Source organism: Pituophis catenifer, unplaced genomic scaffold, assembly GCF_029215685.1.
Source record: "Pituophis catenifer annectens isolate HBS135680 unplaced genomic scaffold, rPitCat1.0.hap2 SCAF_1, whole genome shotgun sequence".
NCBI lineage: Eukaryota > Metazoa > Chordata > Lepidosauria > Squamata > Colubridae > Pituophis > Pituophis catenifer.
In genome coordinates this window covers 266,729,091-266,751,340 of record NW_027256881.1, presented here as the reverse complement: position 1 = coordinate 266,751,340, position 22,250 = coordinate 266,729,091, and the positions used below count along the sequence as shown (strand labels likewise).

Below are 22,250 nucleotides of genomic sequence, written 5' to 3'. Positions count from 1 at the left end.
TGCTATGTTTTTACCTTGGCTGTTCACCGCCCTGAGTCCTGCTGGAGAAGGACGGTATAAAAATAAAATAAAATAAAATAAAATAAAATAAAATAAAATAATAAAATAAAATAAAATAAAATAAAATAAAATAAAATAAAATAAAATAAAATAAAATAATAAAATAAAATAATAAAATAAAATAAAATAAAATAAAATAAAATAAAATAAAATAAAATAAAATAAATAAAATAAAATAAAATAAAATAAAATAAAATAAAATAAAATAATAAAATAAAATAAAATAAAATAAAATAAAATAAAATAATAAAATAAAATAAATAAAATAAAATAAAATAAAATAAAATAAAAATAATAAAATAAAAATAATAAAATAAAATAAATAAAATAAAATAAAATAAAAAATAAAATAAATAAAATAAAATAAAATAAAATAATAAAATAAAATAAAATAAAATAAAATAAAATAATAAAATAAAATAAAATAAAATAAAATATAAATAAATAAATAAATAAATAAAATAATAAAATAAAATAAAATAAAATAAAATAATAAAATAAAATAATAAAATAATAAAATAAAATAATAAAATAAAATAAAATAAATAATAAAATAAAATAAAATAAAATAAAATAATAAAATAAATAAAATAATAAAATAAATAAAATAAAATAAAATAATAAAATAATAAAATAAAATAAAATAAAATAAAATAAAATAAATAAAATAATAAAATAAATAAAATAATAAAATAATATAAAATAAAATAATAATCACTATTTGGGCAGTTCATATCTGACAGGCAATTTTGACGAGTTGACACATCCCACAGTCATTAACTTCAAGCTTCCCAACTGGCTTGTGACAAGCGGAGTTAATGGAGAATGAACAAATCATGGTTCATATGATGCCTCACTTAATGACCATGATGATTTGCTTAAAACTGAATGAGAAGTGACAGCATAAGTCTGTCATGGTCACTTGATTTTTCACTTAATGACCATGATGCTTAGTGATGAAGTTACTGGTCCCAAATATGGTTGCAAGGAATACTTAAAACAGTCAGGGATAACAGAAGTCAAGAAAAAACTAAAAGGAGAGATAAAATAGAAAACATAACATCTGTAAAGGTTAAAAATGAGACCCAATTGGATAGAAAATGGGAGACTGTGAGTTCTAGTCCTGCTTTGGGCATAATGCCATCTGGGTGACCTTGGGTCAGTCATTCTTGAACTTAGGAAGCAGGCAATGGCAAACCAGTTGTGAAAAATCTTGCCAGGAAAACTGCAATGACTTGTCCAGGCAGTCTCTGAGAATCAGACACAATTAAATCGAAGAAAAAGAACAAGAACTTAAAATGTGTCCACATTAAAAACTTCGTTTAAAAACTAAAGGGAACATATTAAACAAAGGAAGAGAAAACAGCTGTGTTTTTTTAAATAAATGATAAATTTAAAAAATAAATAAAATGCAATGTTGTTATTGAGCTGATGATATATATAAAAAGTGCACTCAAAGATGCTTACATCTCTTGATTCTGTTTCTGTTTTAACTATCTCTGGAGTATTTAAATAATAATAGTTCATAATTCATTTTGTATAATTTCATAGAATAAGCAAAATATGATTGACTACAGTTCCTTGGCCACCAACAATTATATAAAACAGAATACAAAATGAAGATACACTTAACACATGCCAAACTGATACTCACTTGGCTTCGTGCTACACACAATAGAGTTTAAAACTACTTAGAAATATTGAAGTAATATATAAAGGGGAAGAAAAGAAGGGTCAAAATAAAATTCTACCGCACAGTAAAGGTTCAATTTTTATAAAACAATTCAAAAACTAGAATAATTTGCAGTATATTTACTGATTCTAGATATCCCATCCTTTCACAAGGAATTGAGAGAAAAAGGGGAAGACAAATATTGGTATATACCAATCGGTGGGTTGCCCCCGGTTCAGACCGGTTTGCAAGAACCGATAGTAAAATCAGCGGGAGGCTCCAACCACTGACCCGGATGTCATCAAAGTTGATGACATGCACAAGCTTCTGCGCATGCACAAAAGAGCATGCAGGTGCAATGCGGACCGGTAGTAAAGGTAAGTAGAACCCACCCCTGATACCAGTAGTGGTATTGGTATATAAAGACCACATTGTATGATCAGCCAAATGACATTCTAGTCCAGCATTTATTCTTATATTTTCTATCGAAATCTGTATGGGAAACCCACAAATAGAAAAAGAAAATGAGTCTGATACTCTGTGATTGACTGTGATACCGTGATATTCCTTTTCCTTCCCATTCATGTCATTTTCAGTGCTAAAATGTTACCTACCTACCTACCTACGTACATACATACATACATTATATATATATATATATATATATATATATATATATATATATATATATATATATATATATATATATATATAATAACTAAGATTAGAACCAATTTATAGCTCCATCATTCAGGAATATGTGTATTCTGTTTAAAGTTATCTAAACAATTACTACTATTTCTGGCTACAAATTCCATAATTTAAAGTATGTAGCTTATAGCAAGGACATCATCACTGACATGGGACTTATCTGTAAGGTGTTAGCATTAGCTTCCAATTTGTTGACTTTGTAGTGTGTGAACCATCCCATGGTAGCCATCTGTGTGATCTTAAGCTATCAGATTTTCTGAAAACTGAAAGGTATTATTTAGATAATCATTTTGTTAAAACTCCCCAATGCATTGCCTCTACTTCTTTTAATAGTGGTAGTTGAACAAAAATAATAAAATGAATGGAGAAAATTTTTACATTATATAAAAAGCTAGATTATCGGTTTTATCACTTTCAAATAATTCCTAGCAGCCAAGTCTGATTTGCCATTGCCTGAAACTATTAACTGTGTTTAAGGTGAAGCTGAACCTACAATTCTCCTTCAGTTTTGTAATCCTCACTAAATTGTCACATTCATTCTTTCCAGGTGTCTAAACTGCACTATAAAGGTTTTGTAATAATAGAAACATCATACCGAGCAAATGAATAGAATCTGGATTTCAGATGGTTGTTCATACGGTAATCACCACACCTGTGGCAGTTATTAGAACAGATGTATTCGTTACAATCCATGGGATTAAATATGAAGCAAAATGACCCTCCTTTTCCCCGTTGGGAGCTGCCTGAATACATTTGGTTAGCTATTGGGTCACATAGATTGGTGTGCTAAATTATCACTGGTCTCTACTAGCAAGGATTTTTTTTTAAGTTTTATGAAATTTTATGTTTCAGTAAATCCTTGAGTGGACTGACACAAGCTCCACATGAAATAAAGTTTGATTATTGCAGATACCTATTATTTAGGTGCAGTTGTTTATAAGAAAGCAGTGAACATGTCAAATATGAAAGTTTGGACATCTTTTCAGTCAGAACTTTGCTATAGTTCTATTGGCAGAAATAACAGCCTCCATGGATTTCCAGCTAAGAGTAGCCTGCTTAAGACTTCCAAGTTTTGCTTTTAGATTTTTGCCCCCTGCAGTTTACTCTTCTGGCTTAGAAATATGACTAAATCTTCTTTCATACATAATATGTTGGAAGTCTTTACACAGATCTTTCATAATATTCGAATATAGGAACTTTGAGAACTATTTAAAACTTTTGTCTTTCAAACCTGCTTCATCGTTGATTTGGAAGTATGCTTCAGATTGTTGTTTTGCTGAATGATCCAACTTTTCATTTTCAATTTCTAGGGACATTAGCTTCTTAGATATGTTGATATTTAATTGAATCCCTTCTGTCTTCCACCTGCACAGCATTTCCTATGCCTCTTGCCATTATATAATCCTAAAGTATAATGGAGCCACCCTGAATGGCCATGTTATCATTGTGGAACCAACAAGGTCACCTGTAGGCAGAAGCTGAGTATTACAAGGCATCAGTGTTGTTTCTCCTTCTACATCATTCTAAAAATGCAACTCTTCACATTGGCAGGAGGTAACACCATCAATCAGGGTAGCCTAGGGGTGCCATATGCCCTTGAGCTGGCATTGCAACTTAAGATAGCAATAGCAATAGCACCTAGACTTATATACCGCTTCATAGTAAGTGACTGCTTTAATGTTACAGTAAGCAAACTGGTTTTCTGAAAACTGAATGTGATGGTGAAAAGTCACTTTAGTTAAAATTCTCAGTGGTTTTCTGTTGTTTGTTTATTTGTCTGTTTTTTAGAATAGTGGAAGTTAAAACGATGACAAAGGGAATAGCCTCAGGTTTTACAAAATGCATTTTCAGCAGCCCTTATGGTTATAAAGTAACACAAGTTCATACATTATTTTTTTACTTTCAAATAATAAATCCCTAGGAATTAAATCTAATTGCCTAGTAAATGTTTCAAACCTTTTTTCCCTCAAAATATATCTTGTATGGCTGTGGCCATTGATTTCGGATTTATCAAGGTTTCTTTTGCCTAATTTAAACACTGATATTTTGTCTGTCTTTCTGTCTACCTTCTGACAATCGCATGATAAGGATAGATAAGCAAGTCCAAGTCATTTAAAGATCATTATATAAGGAGCACTGAACTATGGACAGTTAAACTAGCATTAACTAAACTGTTTAGCAAGATCTTTGCAATTATCTATGGGATCTATTTGAAAGATCTGACAATTTTAGGAACTATTTTACCAAATATTTTTCTTGGATTTCTTCCTCTTTTCCTGATTTTGAGAATTCTGTATAACTTTTGTTATCCTTTAGAATAAGTCTTAGAATCGAAAACGCAAGGAGGAAATGTTTAAAGATTTCTTAATAGCCTTCCCCTGCTTTAAAAAAGTGAAGTGTCTTAATTTTCAATTGCTCAGACACCTACTTAGAAGAGGCCATAGTTATTGATAGCATTTGCTTGTTTGTTTGATCTTGGGCACTGTTAACTTACATAACCTATTCCATAAAATAAAGTTAAAAATATACATAAAAATCAAGCAAGTACCAAACAGATCACAATTCTTGATTGCTGGAGACAATAAAACTCAAACAGAACACCACATTCCAAGAGACAATATCTGTCCCCAAGGCCTATTGGAAGAACCTCTGGGTTTTAATTGCCTTTCCAAAGACTTTTAAATTGGAATCATATAGATCTCAGGAGGGAATGTCATTCTAAGTGGGGAGAGAGGAAGCAGTTGAAAAGGCGTACCTCCAAGGTTCACAAAGGTGACATTTCCTAAGTAAAGAGATTTAAAAGGACTTCTTATTGTATAGGCAGAAAATTTGAAGAAGGACCATATCCTGAGCCATGCAGGACATTAAAGGTGACAGCCAGTAATCTGATTTGCACCCTAGAGGTGCAATTTTAAAAGCATACTTAATAGAGCATTCTTGCACTTCTTTACATATTAAAATTAAGAAAAACAAGTGAATATGAAGGATGGTACTGGGCAGTAGGAATAAACTTGAGGAACAAGAGGAACTTTTGCAACTAAGGCAATGGTGAGATAAACTAAATCTGAGTTTGGGGCAGATGTGTAATTTGAGAAATCATTTCAAACATGAGCCTCCCTTGTTCTCATTATTGTAATCTTGAAATTGGAATCTGATTTCTATTTAGAAAGAGCCTGTTTAATGTAATGGCTAAGGTATTAGATTAGAAGAAAGCAGGAGACCATGAGTTCTAGTTCTACTGTAGACATGAAGCCATCTGTGTGACCTTGAGTTAATCACTTCTCAGTCCAAGGAAAGAGGCAATGGCTTCTGAAAAACTTTTCCAGGAAAATTGCAGTGACTTGTCCAGGCAGTCACCAGAAATCCAAAACTCTGGAGTTAAAAAAAAAAAATGCAATTGAAGCCCAATTTGACTTTCTGGTTAAGTTGTTATAGCAATTTCTTTGATTTTCACAAATGTTTCATGAATAACTCCAGCCATTATGACAGCCATTTTTGATGAGGGTTCAGAATATGTCAGACACAAAGCATTTATTTCAATAATTTATATTGAAAGAACTATCAAAAAAGATTCCTTATTCTCATTAAATGGAAAAAGGTGGATGATTAAAGTTTTTGAACATTTATTTGTTGTGAACCAGCAATGTTTAAGTGCTTCTGATATCATTTTACAGCTCTACATAGTCTGGACCATGGACTTGAATGTCCTATAGCGGATACTTTATAAGGGATTATCAAAAATATATTTTGTCTGTTTCTGTTTCTGTTCATGTGTGATTCATGAAATCCCCCCCCACCCCCAAAAAGGATCTTTTGCCCTGTTTTGCCTACTCATTACAGAGGTACAGAAGCACCACTGCTACTGTAGTCTAGTGATTATCTTCTTCTGAATTTAAAATTAAAACCTTTTTTTAATGGCATTAACTACTTAATGATCTGTGGGTGCTGTTTTATAATGTTAGCATCTAAATGTTTTTCGTATCTTGATAATGAATTGCAAGCCATTCTGATGGTTATGGTTGGCTGCCTGCGAAGTGGGATGGAAACAGATTTTTTTAAAAATAACCTTATTTGACCCAGTTATTTATATGAACAGGAAGAGTTTATGTGAACCTCAGTCCTTAGGGAAATAATTGTGCCATTTTTCAGTATCTGCTTTTTTTTTTTTTTTTGCTTTTGCTTTTGCTTTAGGCCATTTTCCTCTTGGAACAGGGGTGGACACCTGTATCCATGGGTCACATGTGGATTCCAACCCCCCCCCCCCCTTTTGTTTCTTTTTTGTAATCGCCAGATTGAAAATAGGCTATTCATTTTCCTGTCATTTTGTGGCTGGGAATGCACAAAAACTGTAGTTTAAGTCTTAAAATAGACTTATCACAGTTAAAAGAGAGAGAGACTCCACCCCTAAAAATCTGCCGCCTCCAGAAAAATCTGCCCCTGATCGTTTTGCATAATAGCTATAGTTATTTCAGCCCTCAATTCCCCCTCCCATTTGTTAATATGGTTCTTAGCTAGAGACTTTGTGCACCCCTTTCCTAGAATTTAGCCTGGAAATGGCTGGTATAATTAGAACTCTTTCCAGATTAATATTGCTTGACAATTCCTACATTGCTCACAGTAGTACGTTGCTGTTTGCACATGACTAAGTATGGTGCTTTTTAGCTAGTCAAGTATCCCAGAGATCTTTTAGACTGTTTTATTCCAATGTCATAGATGTGTGCTTGCAAAAATCCCATTCGTTGTGCTTCGTATCCCTTTATTTGTAGAGTAGATATTTCTTTTGTTCTCATATTGTGAGTGTTTTTCATATTGTGGGTGTTTTACTCAGCTTTGCAGCTGAGTAAAAAAAAAAAAAATCAGCAGAGAATCCATAACTAGCTTAGTAAAAATGGCAGTCCTCTTACTAGATATGTATATATAATTCATTTTGATTTTGACCATTATTTGTTTGGAGGAGAGAGAGAATAATATTGTTCAAAGAGTATTTTCCAAGCAGGTTATAGCTTTTAAATTTACATCATATGTCCAATATTTCAATATACTCTTTCTAGAGTACAGAGAAGAGCAACAAAGATGATTAGGGAACTGGAGACGAAAACATATGAAGAATGGCTGCAGGAATTGAGTAGGTCTAGTTTAATGAAAAGAAGGACTAGGGTGACATGATAACAGTGTACCAATAACTAAGGGGCTGTCACAAAGAAGATGGGCCAACCTATTTTCTAAAGCACCTAAAGGCAAGACAAGAAGCAATGGATGGTAATTAATCAAGGAGAGAAACAACCTAGAATTAAGGAGAAATTTCCTGAAAGTAAAAACAATCAGTGAAACGATTCGCCTCCAGAAATTGTGGGTGCTCCAATATTAGAGGTTTTTAAGAAGAAATTGGATAACCATTTGTCTGAAATGGTATAGGGTTTCCAGCCTGAGGAAGAGATTGGGCTAGAAGATCTCCAAGATCCCTTCCAATTCTGTTATTCTGCTTTTTTGTTATTCTGTTATCAGTTGGCTGATCTCTTTGAGCAGCCATGCTACTATGATGATGAAATATTTTGCTTGGAATGGTCTGTGCCTAGATTACTTGAAGATGGATAGAGATCACTCAAGCATTTGATAGGAGATGGAGATGGAAGGTGGGGGGGGGAAGGGAAAAGGTGACTGTCAATTTTAAAAAGCTCTAATCAAAATTTACCCTTATTCCTACTATAAAACACTATCCTGTGTGAGAATAAATAGTTTAGCTTTATGAATGTTCAAGACTTGCTTTTATCATATTTTTTTAAAATATGAAGGTAGTTTTTTGTTGCTGCATTTTGTGTTTAGCCTATCAGGCTTCTGCATTATTATAAAATGATGAGTGAAATACTGAGAGAATACAGAAAGTATTTCATAAAACATACCTAAAATGATATTAGAGAGAATATCAGGTTCTCAGACCATATTCAATTGTCCATGCATTAATTAGGCAGTTTAAGTATCTGAAGACAATTAAGATAAATTAGATAAGATCAGATTTTATGATAAGTCATACCTCAAGATAGCATTTATTTTGTATTTCTATCCTTGAGTTCAGGAAGGCTATTGAATAGAATTTCTTACTTTGCTTTGATGTTTTTGCAAAGCATTAAAATCACTTCTATTCAACATGTTTTGAATATTAGCAAAGAAAAGAGGAAAGGTCAAATATTTCAGCTGTTCATTTTTGTATAGGTCAATCTTACTTTGGTTTCCCTGAAGATGTGGAAAAATAGATAGGATTTGACCATCTTCACTGTCTACTGTATATGTCATGTTCTTGACCTGGTAAAAGAAAGAGACCCAGAGGCTAAGGACTATTTTATTGTTGTTGATTTCATTTCTAAGCCTGTAGAACAATCATAACACAACTATTACCGGTAAGATTAACTGCAGTTTTGCAAACCAATTCCAAACTGATGCTATTGTCATATGACATCCAAAGAATTCTTATTACAAATTCTTATTACATCTAAAGTACGTGACTCTTGGCAGCTAGCAGTTAAAAGCAGAATAAAACCAATTAACCAAACCATAAATGATATAAAAAGCCACACAATGGCACTAACAATCATTCTAGTCAACACAACCATGAAAGAGGCTCACCCACTCCAAGGAGCCCAGGCTCAATTTCAAAACAAGGTCTTTAGGACCTTGTGAAAAGCCAGCAGACTCAGGGCAAAAGTGATCTCCAGGGGATGACAGGCACCATGACAGGATCTCTTTATGGGTCCTGTCAGATGGCATTCAAAGCATGCTTCTCCTGCTGGATCTCACAGAATGGCTAGATACAACCAGGGAGAGATGGTCCTATAAGTAACCGGGCCAAGCCATAAAAAGCTGTAAACGTAACCACTAGCAGCCTGATTTTTACCTGGTAGCATACTGGTAGTTAATGCAGGTTACAATAAGGTGTGTCACATATGCTAAATGGCAGACCCATAACTGTTCATGCTACAGCATTTTGCACAGCTGAAGCTTCTTAACACTCTTCAACCCCTATGTAGGATGTGCTGTACTAATTCAAAAGCAATCCTCCTCCCCTCCCCCTCCCCTCCCCCTCCTCCTAGTTTTAACAAAAAAAAAAAATACTGTATCTATCCCTCAAGGTGTCACCAACTTTGTTTAGTGAAACTCTGCATATTCAATTATTTGATTTGATACTGATTTGCACAGGATTATTATTATTATGGGTTCCTCATTAGTATTAGCTGAGTCTTTTTGCTGGTGTTCTTCCATGGCCCTGGGTTTATTTTGTGATTCCCTACTGACCTCTATAGTACTTTCTGAAGATGCTTCATTTACAGTTTCCTTTTCTTTTCTCAGTCCCTTTTGCTCCAAAGCTGCCAGTGCATCAGTTACCCCTAGAATAACATTCTAGAATACCCCTAGAATAACACGTTGCCATCTTAAATGATTGGGGACCTATTCATCATTCATATGCACTGGCATAGCTTAAGTGTTGCTTATGTAGACATGGGCATTAGAATGCAATGGTGGTAAAGCCATTGATTTTAATAGAATGTTTATTTAGGGAGCCAATGTGTCAGTGGCTAGCAGTGGGCTGTAGCAACCTGGAAAAGAGAATTTAGTTTTCTGCCAAAGAAATTTTTAGCAGAGGGGACAACCACAAGTGAAATGAGTAGCTCTATAACAGAACAGCCAACAGGAGATCACTCTCCAAAGCAGAGGATTTTTTCCACTAATGGATTTGCATTTTAATACTGTAGTCTGTAAATCTATTTGATTGTAGGTATTTCAAGATGAATGTTATGAGAGAAACCATATTGCATAGGAAGTAAGGAAAAGTCATGACCATGGAACTAAGGCTCAGTAGGAGCTGTAATAACACAGGAAATTTCATAGACAAGAACTTGTCTATGTGGTCATCTTTTTTTTTTTTTAATTTGATTTATATGCCGCCCTTCTCCGGAGACTCAGGGCGGCTTACAATGCGTTAAGCAATAGCCTTCATACTTTTGTATATTTATATAAAGTCAGCTTATTGCCCCCACAAACTGGGTCCTTAATTGGTTGTATCAGCTAAGAAAGCAAGTTTCAGCAAATGAGAAAAATAATTACCATTATTAACATTGTAAGAAGAGAACCATGGTAATAATTGTTAGTGAAAAGGTCTGGTGGCACTTTTTCAACTACACTTTTTAGTAAAAAGTATAAGCTTTTGTGAGCTGCAGCTCACTTCATCAGGTGAATTTTCTGGTTAAACTAATGTAGGATTTCATTTTAATTTAAACTCTGCATCATCCCAAGTTAAACCCATAGGGATCTTTTAAATAAGTTTGAGAAGTGGTTGAATCTAAAATGAATCTAAAATGAACTGTTACTGACTACAGTAACAGTAAGCACTACTGGAAGATCTCTGAAGGTATTTTTAACTAACAAAACCATTTAGTGGGAATTATCTGGCCATTATAAACTTGTAATCAAACAGATCTACCCAAGAGTCACTTTGGTTATTGAAGTAACAGCTAATCTGTAAATTTAGGAAACGTATTAGCTTGGACTCCAATGTTCATTTTATAACCATCCTAACTGCCATTAGTTTCTGGTGTAATAGTTCAGTCTTCCTCCCTCACAGTATCCATAGTTCTCCCTCTGCAGTGTCATTCCTACTTCATCTTGTAAAATTTATTTACTTGGTTTTCTCTTAAATGCAGGCTGCTCCTGAAGGTTCTTGCAAAATAATTAAATTGTTTTCAAGCATTACACTCCTTTCCAAGTGCAAGGCACTAACTGGTCTGATGGAGGATGCCATATTTTGTGCAACAAAAGATCTCTAAACTCTTTAGGATTACCCTGAGGGAGAGAATTAGAAGAAACTTCATAGTTGACTGGTTGGTTGGTTTTTTTTAACTCCACCATGCTGACTATATTGCTTTCTGTACATATGATGTATAGTGGCAGTTTCAACCGCATTACTTTGTCCAGAGTAAAATCAATATCCTCCAAAGTGATTTTTATAATTTTGGGCCTGTGCAACCTGGGGATAAAGAAAAATAAAATCCTTTTTATCAGGGATTCAATGAATTAGCCAGAATTATAATTCAGGTTTAGCAGCTTTAAGTCGCTGAGGAACTCTTCAAAAGATTCATACCCTTTTTGAAGTCTTCTGTGAACTTAAATCTCCCCTTTGGTGTTGGCCTGCAATATTTTGTTAGACAGTTCCATTCTTTTTCCTTTCTTGAGTATATTATATGCCGTTAAAAACATCAACTGCTGCCTGCCCAGCTACATTGAGACAATTTCTCATTTTTGTTCATCTTCTTTTGGTGTACAACTTGTGCCAAGCATATGATCAAAGCTGCTTATACTTGTTTCAGGATTCAACACTATTACCATCTCTTTAGGAACCTTGCATCATCTATTCTGTTTTGGTATTTACTTTGTTTTGGTGTTTTCTTGTTATCCCATCCTTAGTGCTGTGTGAAGTCCTTGAATTGCTAAAATAGAAGAGTCCTGGACACTTTTACTATTGTTGATTTCAGTCTACACAGGAACCATGTACACATGTCCGGGCAATTTTTTGTATATCTTCTAAAAAAAATCTAAAAGTAGCAGTGCTACTTCATTACCTTTGAAAAAGGTGTGATTTCTACACTAACAAGATGATTACATCTCATTCCAATAAATCAGTCTTCTAAAAAAGAGATGTGTTTTCAAGTCAATTTTTTTGATGGACTGCAAAAGTTCTGAAACAGTTTTAGTTCCTCTTAACTGAGACATATTTCCTATATTATTTCTACCTTACTTCAAGCAGACTGTGCACTTTTTTCTCCTGATGTACCATCTGAAGAATCTTGCTGACACATTATGTTGTTAGATTTTTTTGATTTTTTTTTCATTTGAACCATTTTGCCTATGTAAAAGTATTAACGATTTTTTTCCTGTTGCTTGAATCAGCATTGGTTGAGATTTTAGTCTGTGTTATCACATGTTTCATGAAGTCTCTGGATGAGTGTATGAATTTGTGACATAAGATATCATTAGTGTGCTAAAGTTATTACCTAGTTGGCCTGCATTTCAGAGGTGATTGATATTCTGATCCTCAGTCTGAAGATGCAAACATAGTAAAGTTGCAATCTCTTGAATTCCTGAACCTCAGGTTTATATTTAATTGAACAGAAATAAACTATGAATAGGATCTAGATAAATATGCAAAATAACAAATGGGAGACTTTTGTTCTTTCAAATATTATAGATTGAGTTTCCTAAATACAATCTATTGTAGAGAGTAGTATATATTAGTTCAGATCATAAATTTTTAAATTTTTAATTTTAAAATTATTTTGCAATAGTGGTGAATATCTGTAGCTTGGGTATAGGATGAGAGTGAAGGTTCGTTCTCCGAGTTTGTAGATTGATTTCTGAACGTTTCGTTACCTGGCTAGGTAACTTTAATTTTAACCAAAATAAGATTAACACATGAAGATCTTTTACTTGTCCTTCACCATGCTGTCTCAGCAAACTGAGCTTCATTAGTAAATGCAATACAGCTGGTTTTATGATCAAGGAATTCTGCAACATGCATATCCACTTGTAAATACCACCTTCTCATTACTACATGTGTGTTCCATCTGTTTGGGATGCCAATGTATCTACCAAGATTGGAATGAAAAGGAAAACCTGAAAGAAATCCTACAGGTTGTTGATTTCCAGGCACTACTTAGAACAGTGATTAATTCAAGCACACATGAGACGTAAAAGGGCTGACTAGATATTATCGGAGAAATCAGTGACTGAAATCACCTATAAGGGATGTGTGAGAATTAAACTCTAATCTAATTTTTCCCTCCTTCCCCTGGGTGTAGCTCCTTTTAGAATAAGCAAATTACAGTGAGGATTTGTTACAGAATCTCCAGGGCATTATCTAGTTTGGTATCTGTTGCTTTCAGATGCTATGTGGAAACTTAACTAAGGATTATCATTAGGGGCAAGACATTTTATTCTTAGCAAACTATTGGGTATAAAATAAGAAGCAATTGCTGCCTTGCTATTCAGCACCATTTGTATAGTATGATTGTATAGATATGATAGTAACAGATAGTAAAACCTCCTTTTTGAATATTTTTGGAAACAGTAATAGTCTGGAGGTTGCCTGAAGGTTGAATCATTGCAACTGGACTAATTTTTGTTGTTGTTAGTTTTGTTGTTTGTTAGTCCAGGCAGTGACTCAATGACTCAACGACTCAACCTTCAGACAATTTCAGACAACCTTCAGACACCTCTACTTGGATAATTGAGAATCTTCATTGACAATTTGAAACAGGAATAGGTTAAAGAGCTCTCTTAGTGCCCCCAGTAGTTTGTGTCTTATTTAGTACAAAGTTTATTTTTAGTAGTTCAGGTCTTACTATTTTTTAATTTAAGAATAAGTATTATCTCTAATTTCTAAATAGAAATACTTGCATTAAAATGCTGGTGAAATCTTGAACACAAGGTGTTTTGTTATGAAATTGGATAGGTTTCTGTTTTTCTTGATCTTTATATCCAGGAATTTGTAGATTTTTTTAAATATACGCCAAAAATAATTGTTTTTCCTCAAAAACTATATAATAAGAAGTAGGTCTATGGCAAACTTTTAAAAGGGGTGCTTTCAAATGACATAGTGGTTTTAACAATTAAGGTGGGGGAAATACTTTGCCAGTTTTTGCAAGGTATTTTTCCTCAAGTTGTTAAAACAGTTGTGTCCTTTCATATTAAGTTAGGCATGGCATGAACAATTCTATTTCAGTTGGGATCACCAGCAAAGTGAAATGGCTGTGCATACATTCATTTAGACCTGCCAGAATGTAAGTGTGCAAGTTTGCTAATTGTAATTACATTTTGTGAAATATAATGCTATGGTATTTTCTGTTTAGAAACTGTGCTTGCAGATAATAGGAATGACTTGAATGCAGTGCTAAATTCACTATTGGTCTTAAACAAATAATTAACATTTCCCTCATGAATCATGTCAGAGCTACACTTTATATAATCATATTTCACAGATAGAGTGATTGCATTTCCTGGCACACTAATAATCTATCAAATATAGGATGTATATGATGTTTAAATCTCCTAGTTACTGGGATCATTCACCTACTCTTTGAAAAGGGAAAGCATTAAAAATAGGCATTTAGATAGATCTCAGAATTTGTTCTGTTATTGTTTTGGTTATAATATTTATGTTAGGGAGATACTGCAATGAAAATTTACTGGCATACTGTATTTCAGAGATAGATAACCATTTTGTTGTTGCGTGCCGAAAGTGTGCGTGCATGCGACACTGCATATACGCACATGCCGGCACCCATAATGCAATGTGTGTGCGATCCCCCGCACAACACCCATGCATATGCGCATGACCCTCTCGTGTCCTGTTTTGGGCCTAGCAGGCCTCCCTGCAGCCTCCTGGGACCAAAAACGGGCTGTGGGTGGGCGCTCTGCATCCCCTGCACGCTCCCCACCCCTGCGCATGTGCGTGCAACCCCCCCCACCCCGCATAGATGCGCACATCTCCTGCATGTGCCCCACCCCCCACTCATGCATGGCAGAGACCCAAAAATCAGCTGGCCAGTGGGAGGCACGTGCGCATGCGCGGTGGAGCTGAGCTGGGGTGACAGTTTGCGTGCCCACAGAGAGGGTTCTGCGTGCCACAGATTCGCCATCATGGCTGCAGTTTGTCAACATTTTGAAAGAAATTCAATGTTGTTTATATTACTTCTACAACATGCCCTTTGTACAAGCAAATAATTTGTAGTTGTAGTTTTTTTGACAAACTTTTAAAATATTTAATCCAGTGGAGAGATAATTTTTTATACAAAAGTGCAGAGTTCTGTTAATAGAACCTTATTATACTATGGATAAATGTTTAGTCCAGATAAATTCCATAAACTAATATTAAGAAATTAATTCTTCTATTTCTTTGTGAATTTAATCATAGCATAGAATGTGCAATCCAGACTATTCTTTTAAATAATTTTATTGTGCTAAACTAATAACCCAAATATGTATATACAATGTTGAATTATGAATAATATTAATTAAAGAATATTAGCTTCAATCTTAATAACAATAAAAAAGAGGACGAAAAAAGAAGAAAAAGTCAGGCCTGGAAAATTAAATTATAAGCAGAACCATTTCCCAAATTTTGATTAGATTGCTCAGAATTCTTTTTTTCTTTATCCTATTTCCCAAATAACCAGAAATCAACTATTGATATATATATATAGGTAGTCCTCGACTTACAACAGAGTTTGCTTAGGGACCGTTCAAAGTCACATCAGCACTGAAAAAAGTGACTAATGATCATTTTTCATACTTAAGACTGTTGCAGCATCCCCATGTTCACGTGATTTACATTCAGATGCTTGACAACTGACTCACATTTATGATGGTTGCAATATCCCAGGGTCATGCAAACTTCTGACAAGCAAAATCAATGGGGAAACCAGATTCACTTAACAACCGTGTTACTAATTTAACAACTGCAGTGATTCACTTAACAAATGTGGCAAGGAAAGTCATAAAATGGGGCAAAAGTCACTTAACAAATTTCTCAGTAAGCAACATAATAAATTTTGGACTCAACTGTGGTTGAAATTGAGGATAACCTGTATATGATAGGTAATGATAGGTATTGTATATCAATAATACATTGTTGCAGATCAAATGTATATTTTCCTTGTACAGTTGTGTAGTCATTCTGTTAGTCAACCCCTTTCTCTGACTAGTCCATACTTCTTAGTAGATCAATAAATTCCAAATAATAGCAGTAGCATCTTTACATTGAGCAGTTGATCCAAAGTCGTATTAATAATCCTGTTCTCATCAAATATTACAATAATCAGAGAAGACCAAATCACATGAGTTAAAATTCCAATTCCTAAACTGTACTTCGAACAACAAAGTGATAGTAATCCACTCTTATTAAATATTCATTGAGGTGTACAGCAGAGTTCCCCAACGTTTCCAGCTTTGTGGACCGGTGGGGGAATGAATGGATGGTTTGTGCACATGCACGTAGCCCCATTTGCACAAGCAGCGTGCACACACACCTGCCACTCGTGCAAATGGAGCATGTGTGCCAGGGGTGGGTTGTACTTACCTTTACTACTGGTTTGCAACTGGCTGCACAGAAGCTTTCTGATGATGTCGGGGTCGGTGGGCGGAGCCTCCTGTCAGTTTTACTACCAGTTCTTGCGAACCAGTCCGAATCGGGGGCAACCCACCACTGATGCGTGCACTCACCTGCTGCTCACACAAGTCAGGATGCGCATGCCTGGGTGCGCACTCGCCTGCCATTTCCACAGCCCAGTTGCAAACCCCTCATGTTGGGGACCTCTGAAGTAAAGCATATATAAAGCTAAATTTATGATTGTACTAGCTTCATTTTAAAGTAGTAGGAAATTATTGTACATCATTTAAAGTACTTTGTCATTTACCAAAACAGGACATTGAGTCTTATTATACTCTAGAAGTTGCATGTACTTACTATCAATTTTATTTACTTATAAAAGATTTTACTGATTTAGGAACCACACTCCATTCTTAACTTCTATTATTTAGAAGTAATATAGACTCTGAACTAAAGAAACTGAGAATAGTTTTGTTGGCCCATTTGTTAAGTGAATCACTGCTGTTGTTAAGTTAGTCAAACAGTTGTTAAGTGAATCTGGCTTCAACATTGACTTTGCTTATTGGAAGGTCACAAAAGGTGATCACATGACCCCAGGACTCAGCAACGATCATAAATATGATTAGTTGCCAAACTTCTGACTTTTGATCACCATAAGAATGCTGTAACGGTCGTAAGTGTGAAAAACAGCCATAAGTCACTCTTTTCAGTGCCATTGTAACTCTTCACAGTCATTAAATAGTTGTAAGTCAAGGACTTCCTGTACTTTTTGTTTTATATTGACTGGACACTGACCTTAATAAACAATAAAGGAATGCAGGCACTCTTCCTCTAAACAAAATCTTTAAAAACAGACCTGTACCAGTGGTGGGTTACTACCGGTTCGCCCCTGATCGCGTGAACTGGTAGCGGCGGTGGCGGGAGGCTCTGCCCACCCGGCCGGACACTTGCACACAAGCAAACCAGCAGCAAACTAAATTGAAACCCACTACTGCCTGTGACTATTCTTTTTTTAAAACATCAGCAAGTATTTTATGCAAATTCAGAGATAATTTGCCTCAGCTTTTTAAACTCATGAATATTGGGATCCAAATGTTAAGATGATGACTGAAAGGCAAGTGTTTAGATTTGAAGTATGTTCTGACAATCAGACATATTTAATTTTATTTATTTTATTCATATTTATATGCCCCCCTTCTCCCGAAGGACTCAGGGTGGCTCACAACAATAAACAACAAAACAATAAATTAATGCTAAAATAATCCAATTAAAATCCCCAACAGTTAAAACTAAAAACTCCCAGCAGATCAGGAGATTTGCTGAAAAAGCCATGTCTTCAGGCCACCGCGGAAAGGTCGGGGGCTGTCCGGAGCTCAGTGGGTAATTCATTCCAGAGGGTCAGTGCAGCCACAGAGAACGCCCGCATCCTGGGCATCACCCAGGAAAGCAGATCCGAAGGACCACCGGCAACCAGTGCAGCTCACGCAGGAGAGGTGTAACACGGGAGTAACGGGAGGCTCCCATAACAACCTGGGCGGCCGCATTCTGGACCAGTTGGAGCCTCCGGGTGCACCACAAGGGCAGCCCCATGTAGAGGGCATTGCAGTAGTCCAGGCGAGAGATGACGAGAGCATGAGTGACTGTACAGAGGGCATCCCCATCTAGGAAAGGTTGCAACTGGCGCAACTGGCGAACCTGTGCCAAAGCCCCCCTGGTCACGGCCATCAGATTGTTAACTAAGGATAGCTGTGAATCCAGGAGGACGCCAAGGTATGCATACATTTGGAGATTTTGTTGGTGCCAAGAAAGTTGTCAGACAGTGGTTCTTTGAATTCCTAGTGTGTTTTACGCTAGATCAAGTTACGTGAGCCTTAAGTCATATGTCCCTTACTCCAAATTCTCCCACTAAAAAAATTCACATAATACAACAGAAATTACAGGTAGTCCTAGACAGTTTGTTTAGTGACTGTTCAAAATTATGTCTTCACTGAAAAAAGACTCTCAGAGTAGATGTGGGGAAATGAAGGAGAAGCTAAGGGGATGAGATGAATCTGATGTACAGTGTTGGCTACCTTCATCCTATGTCCTCTTCCAATATTCCATGGTCTCTTAGATTAGATAAATCTGAAAAGAATCTGTTGTTGTTGGTAAAGATATATTTGTAAAGAATAATCAAACTCGTACATCTCTCTCTTGCCCCCTCAGATAGAATTTCTTGATTTAAGAATTAAATTGTAAGTCTTGTTAAAAATGTATCAACATACATTTTTCTGTCATCATTTAGAAATAGGAAAGAGTGAAAACTGGCCAGTTGATTAACCAAGAATCCAACTTGACTGGCGACTTGCCATATTTGTTTCCTAGAAGGAATTTCCTCAGAGAATGCTGGCTGTTTTGTATCTATGGGTAGAAAGTTGATGGAACTCTTTGTTATACTTTTCTGCATTTCAAATGTGAATTTATAATTTTTTTGTGCAAGTTGCCTAAATCCTTAGTTTAAGATGCAAACCAAATTAAATCATTAGATGTATATGGACAGATGGTATCATCCTTAGAAATTGGTTCTTTGATTCTACAGGAACATTTTCAAAATTTCCTTTTATGTTATTTCTCATTGCCAGAGCAGTAGTTATGCCATTTCACCACCATATTAGTTCATTATTTGTTTTTAATGGACATTGCCTAATACATGAAAATGCTTTTCTAAAATTAAAAACCAAGAAATAATTTTTGTTTCAAAAATGTTTCCTAGTTAAATACAGAAGCATAATTTAAATCATGCATTTAATTAAGGTATATAATTATAATTATATACCTTAATGTTTAATGAAGATACATTCAGGCATAATAAATACTACAGTTTAATATTTTAGCTTAGAATATATAACTCATTTATTCTTTGAATAATTCAGTTTCTTTTTTTTTTTTAAAAAAAATATCACCTAAGTGAAATGTCAGGGAATTTTTAACAAACCCCTTCTTCTTTTTAAGCCTTGCTTTTTTGAGCACACTCTCTTTAGTATTTCACTGCACTGGTGTTCAGGAAGGCACTGTAATTTTTGATAGGAAAAGGTGATCATGAACATACATGCCTTGTTACTATTTAAATTATGCAGATCTTGATGCTGTGAAAATTTGTGCTTGATGACGCCAAGGCAGCTGCACGTTGTTAGCATTGTAGGCTGTCAGATGATCATGTGGGATTCTTGCAGTATGCAACATTCAATAGGATTGAAAAGGGCTTTTGATGCAAGGCATAGCTTCTGAATATATTCGTGCCTTTTAGCTCCTTACTACAGCAAACCAAGCTCCCTTTAAATCTTAAAATGCTGCCTCATTTTTCTTCTGGTTGGTTTCATTTTGGCTTCACTAGAAGATGCCTCTGGTACATCTACGATTGAGGAGTTTATTAATGCTACTGTTGTTCAGTTCACTTTCTTTTCTGTTAGGCTCCTAGCTAGCACACAAGTGACATGATCGCACATTTCTTCAGCCACCACCATGCATGGTTTCTTCCTCTGCCTTCCCTGCATTGTTCCCTCTGTTAAGTTGCACTGTCATGTTCTCCTTTGCTATTAAGCCTTGTTTCTGTCTCTTTCCTTCTTCTGTTGTTTGCTATGACATTTTCCCCATGTTTGGTTACTGCACTATTATTTGATTAACGGGCTGTGAGGATGATGAACCTGCACACTGGAGGAGCAGCTACTACCGTGGTGATGAAGGGATATAATAACGGTCGCTATCCTCGGAATTCTCTCTACAGTGACTGCATTATAGAAGAAAAGGCAGTGGTCCTGCAGAAAAAAGACAATGAAGGATTTGGGTTTGTGCTCAGAGGGGCCAAAGGTATGTAGATTTCTTCTTCTTCTTTTTGTATCTGTGTGATTGGGGGAGTGCTTGTGTGAAAAATGGCATGCATTTCTGAAAATAAACAGGCATTATTCCTTATGCCTTTGGTTGCTAGACAACAGTGTTCTCTCTGTGCAGGAGAGTACCGATATGGATTTACTGGTTTCTGATCGAGCAGTTTTGAGTGTGTGTGTGTGTGTGTCTGTCTATCTGTGTGTGTATGTGTGTGTGAAAGAAATAATTGATTTGTGGAATAATTCAGGGGAGAAGTTGTCTAAATATTTTGCATGCCTGAAACCATCCTTGCTGGGGGGGAAATAATAAAAATGCTTCACGTAAAGAGTCATTCCGCTAAAATAATGTGCCAGTTGAAGGGGCATGTTTACTTTTTTCCTTGAAATGGGTTTGCAGCTTATTCAAAGTAAAACTACTGCAGCTTTAGGAAGAAAATCAGGTCATTTTTTGTATTTTCATAAGCTGCAGGCATGTCAGATGGCCTTTTAGTATGTGTACTGTTTGAAAACTGCTTGTGTCTAAATATGCCATTTCTTTCCTATGCAAAATCTGTTTCCGTAGATTTATACAGCAAATATAATGATCTGTGATCTGTTTTACTCTTTTGGCAAATTTTATAAGTGGTGGTATATCCCAGTGTCTGTTATTAACCTCCCCCCTCCCCCCCAGTTAATAAATGGGCTGTTCCTTAGACTGCTGTCTTCAAGGAAAGGCTATACCATATCTACTTTATGGAGGAATCTCCACACCCTTATCTAGGAATACCACTTTCCTCACTAGAGTGTGGTAAATACCTATTGGGTTCCCCTTGCTATGTAACAGATTCACTCTCCTGGCTAAACATACGTTTTGGTGGGGTCGTCTGGAAACCCAGTGACTTCATCACTGTGTCGATCAGCTGGCGCTGAGCTATCTATGCAGCAAACAGAGCTCCCTCACTATACATCTTAATTTCACATGGAGTGAGTTCTTCAGGTTAAAAATTCAAATGCCCATTGAAAACATATACTTCAAACTGTACTAACGTTTTTCCAAAGGTGGTTTACCTTTATCAGAACCGTATATGACAAACATAAAGCATGTATGTGAATCTCACACAGAATTGTGTCTAATGCACAATTATAGGATCCTCCTGTTGGATTTAATGTATTTACACCATACTAAGTGCTAACTATGTAATTATCTGCTTTTGAATACTTAAAATTCTTGATGCACTTCTATGAGGATTTAAAACACTATTTTCAGATGTAATCTACGTTATCAAATTCATGGATTTATGTTTATTAGTAGTTAAATTCACAGCTTTATTCATTTGCTGATTAAACCCAAGAGTAATATGCAAGAAAATAGGAAGATAGATAGATAGATAGATAGATAGATAGATAGATAGATAGATAGATAGATAGATATGGACTGTTTTACTTAAAGGCTTTCTGGTCTTGTAACAGGCAATATTTTATGAAATAACATTTCATGTTTTAAAAGTTTATTCAAATATGTCATTTATTATTCCTAAAGCTGATACACCAATTGAAGAATTCACACCAACGCCAGCCTTCCCTGCTTTACAGTACCTGGAATCAGTTGATGAAGGAGGGGTAGCATGGCAAGCTGGCTTGAGAACAGGAGACTTTTTGATAGAGGTAGGAAAATATGGTTAATTATTCTGGTAGGGATGAAAAATGCTATCCCGGTTTAGGGAAACTGGTCTTTCTGTCTATTGGCAGCAAGGCCTACAGGTAGTCCTCAACTTACAACCATTCATTTAGTGACTGTTCAAAGTTACAATTC

At 35.3% G+C, this 22,250-nt stretch overlaps 1 protein-coding gene across 6 annotated transcripts in view; it reads left to right on the top strand.

The window, feature by feature from the left end:
- Positions 1-22,250, top strand: part of SHANK2 (SH3 and multiple ankyrin repeat domains 2) — a 364,128-nt gene that overhangs the window by 203,721 nt on the left and 138,157 nt on the right. For 3 of the 6 annotated variants that reach the window (XM_070935393.1, XM_070935363.1, XM_070935385.1), the window contains 2 exons: positions 20,359-20,441; positions 21,978-22,102. In XM_070935393.1, the coding sequence (XP_070791494.1) occupies positions 20,359-20,441; positions 21,978-22,102 (208 nt within the window). Of the gene's footprint in view, positions 1-20,268; positions 20,442-21,977; positions 22,103-22,250 lie in introns of all 6 variants that reach the window. The other 3 variants (XM_070935377.1, XM_070935354.1, XM_070935371.1) reach the window with 1 other exon arrangement.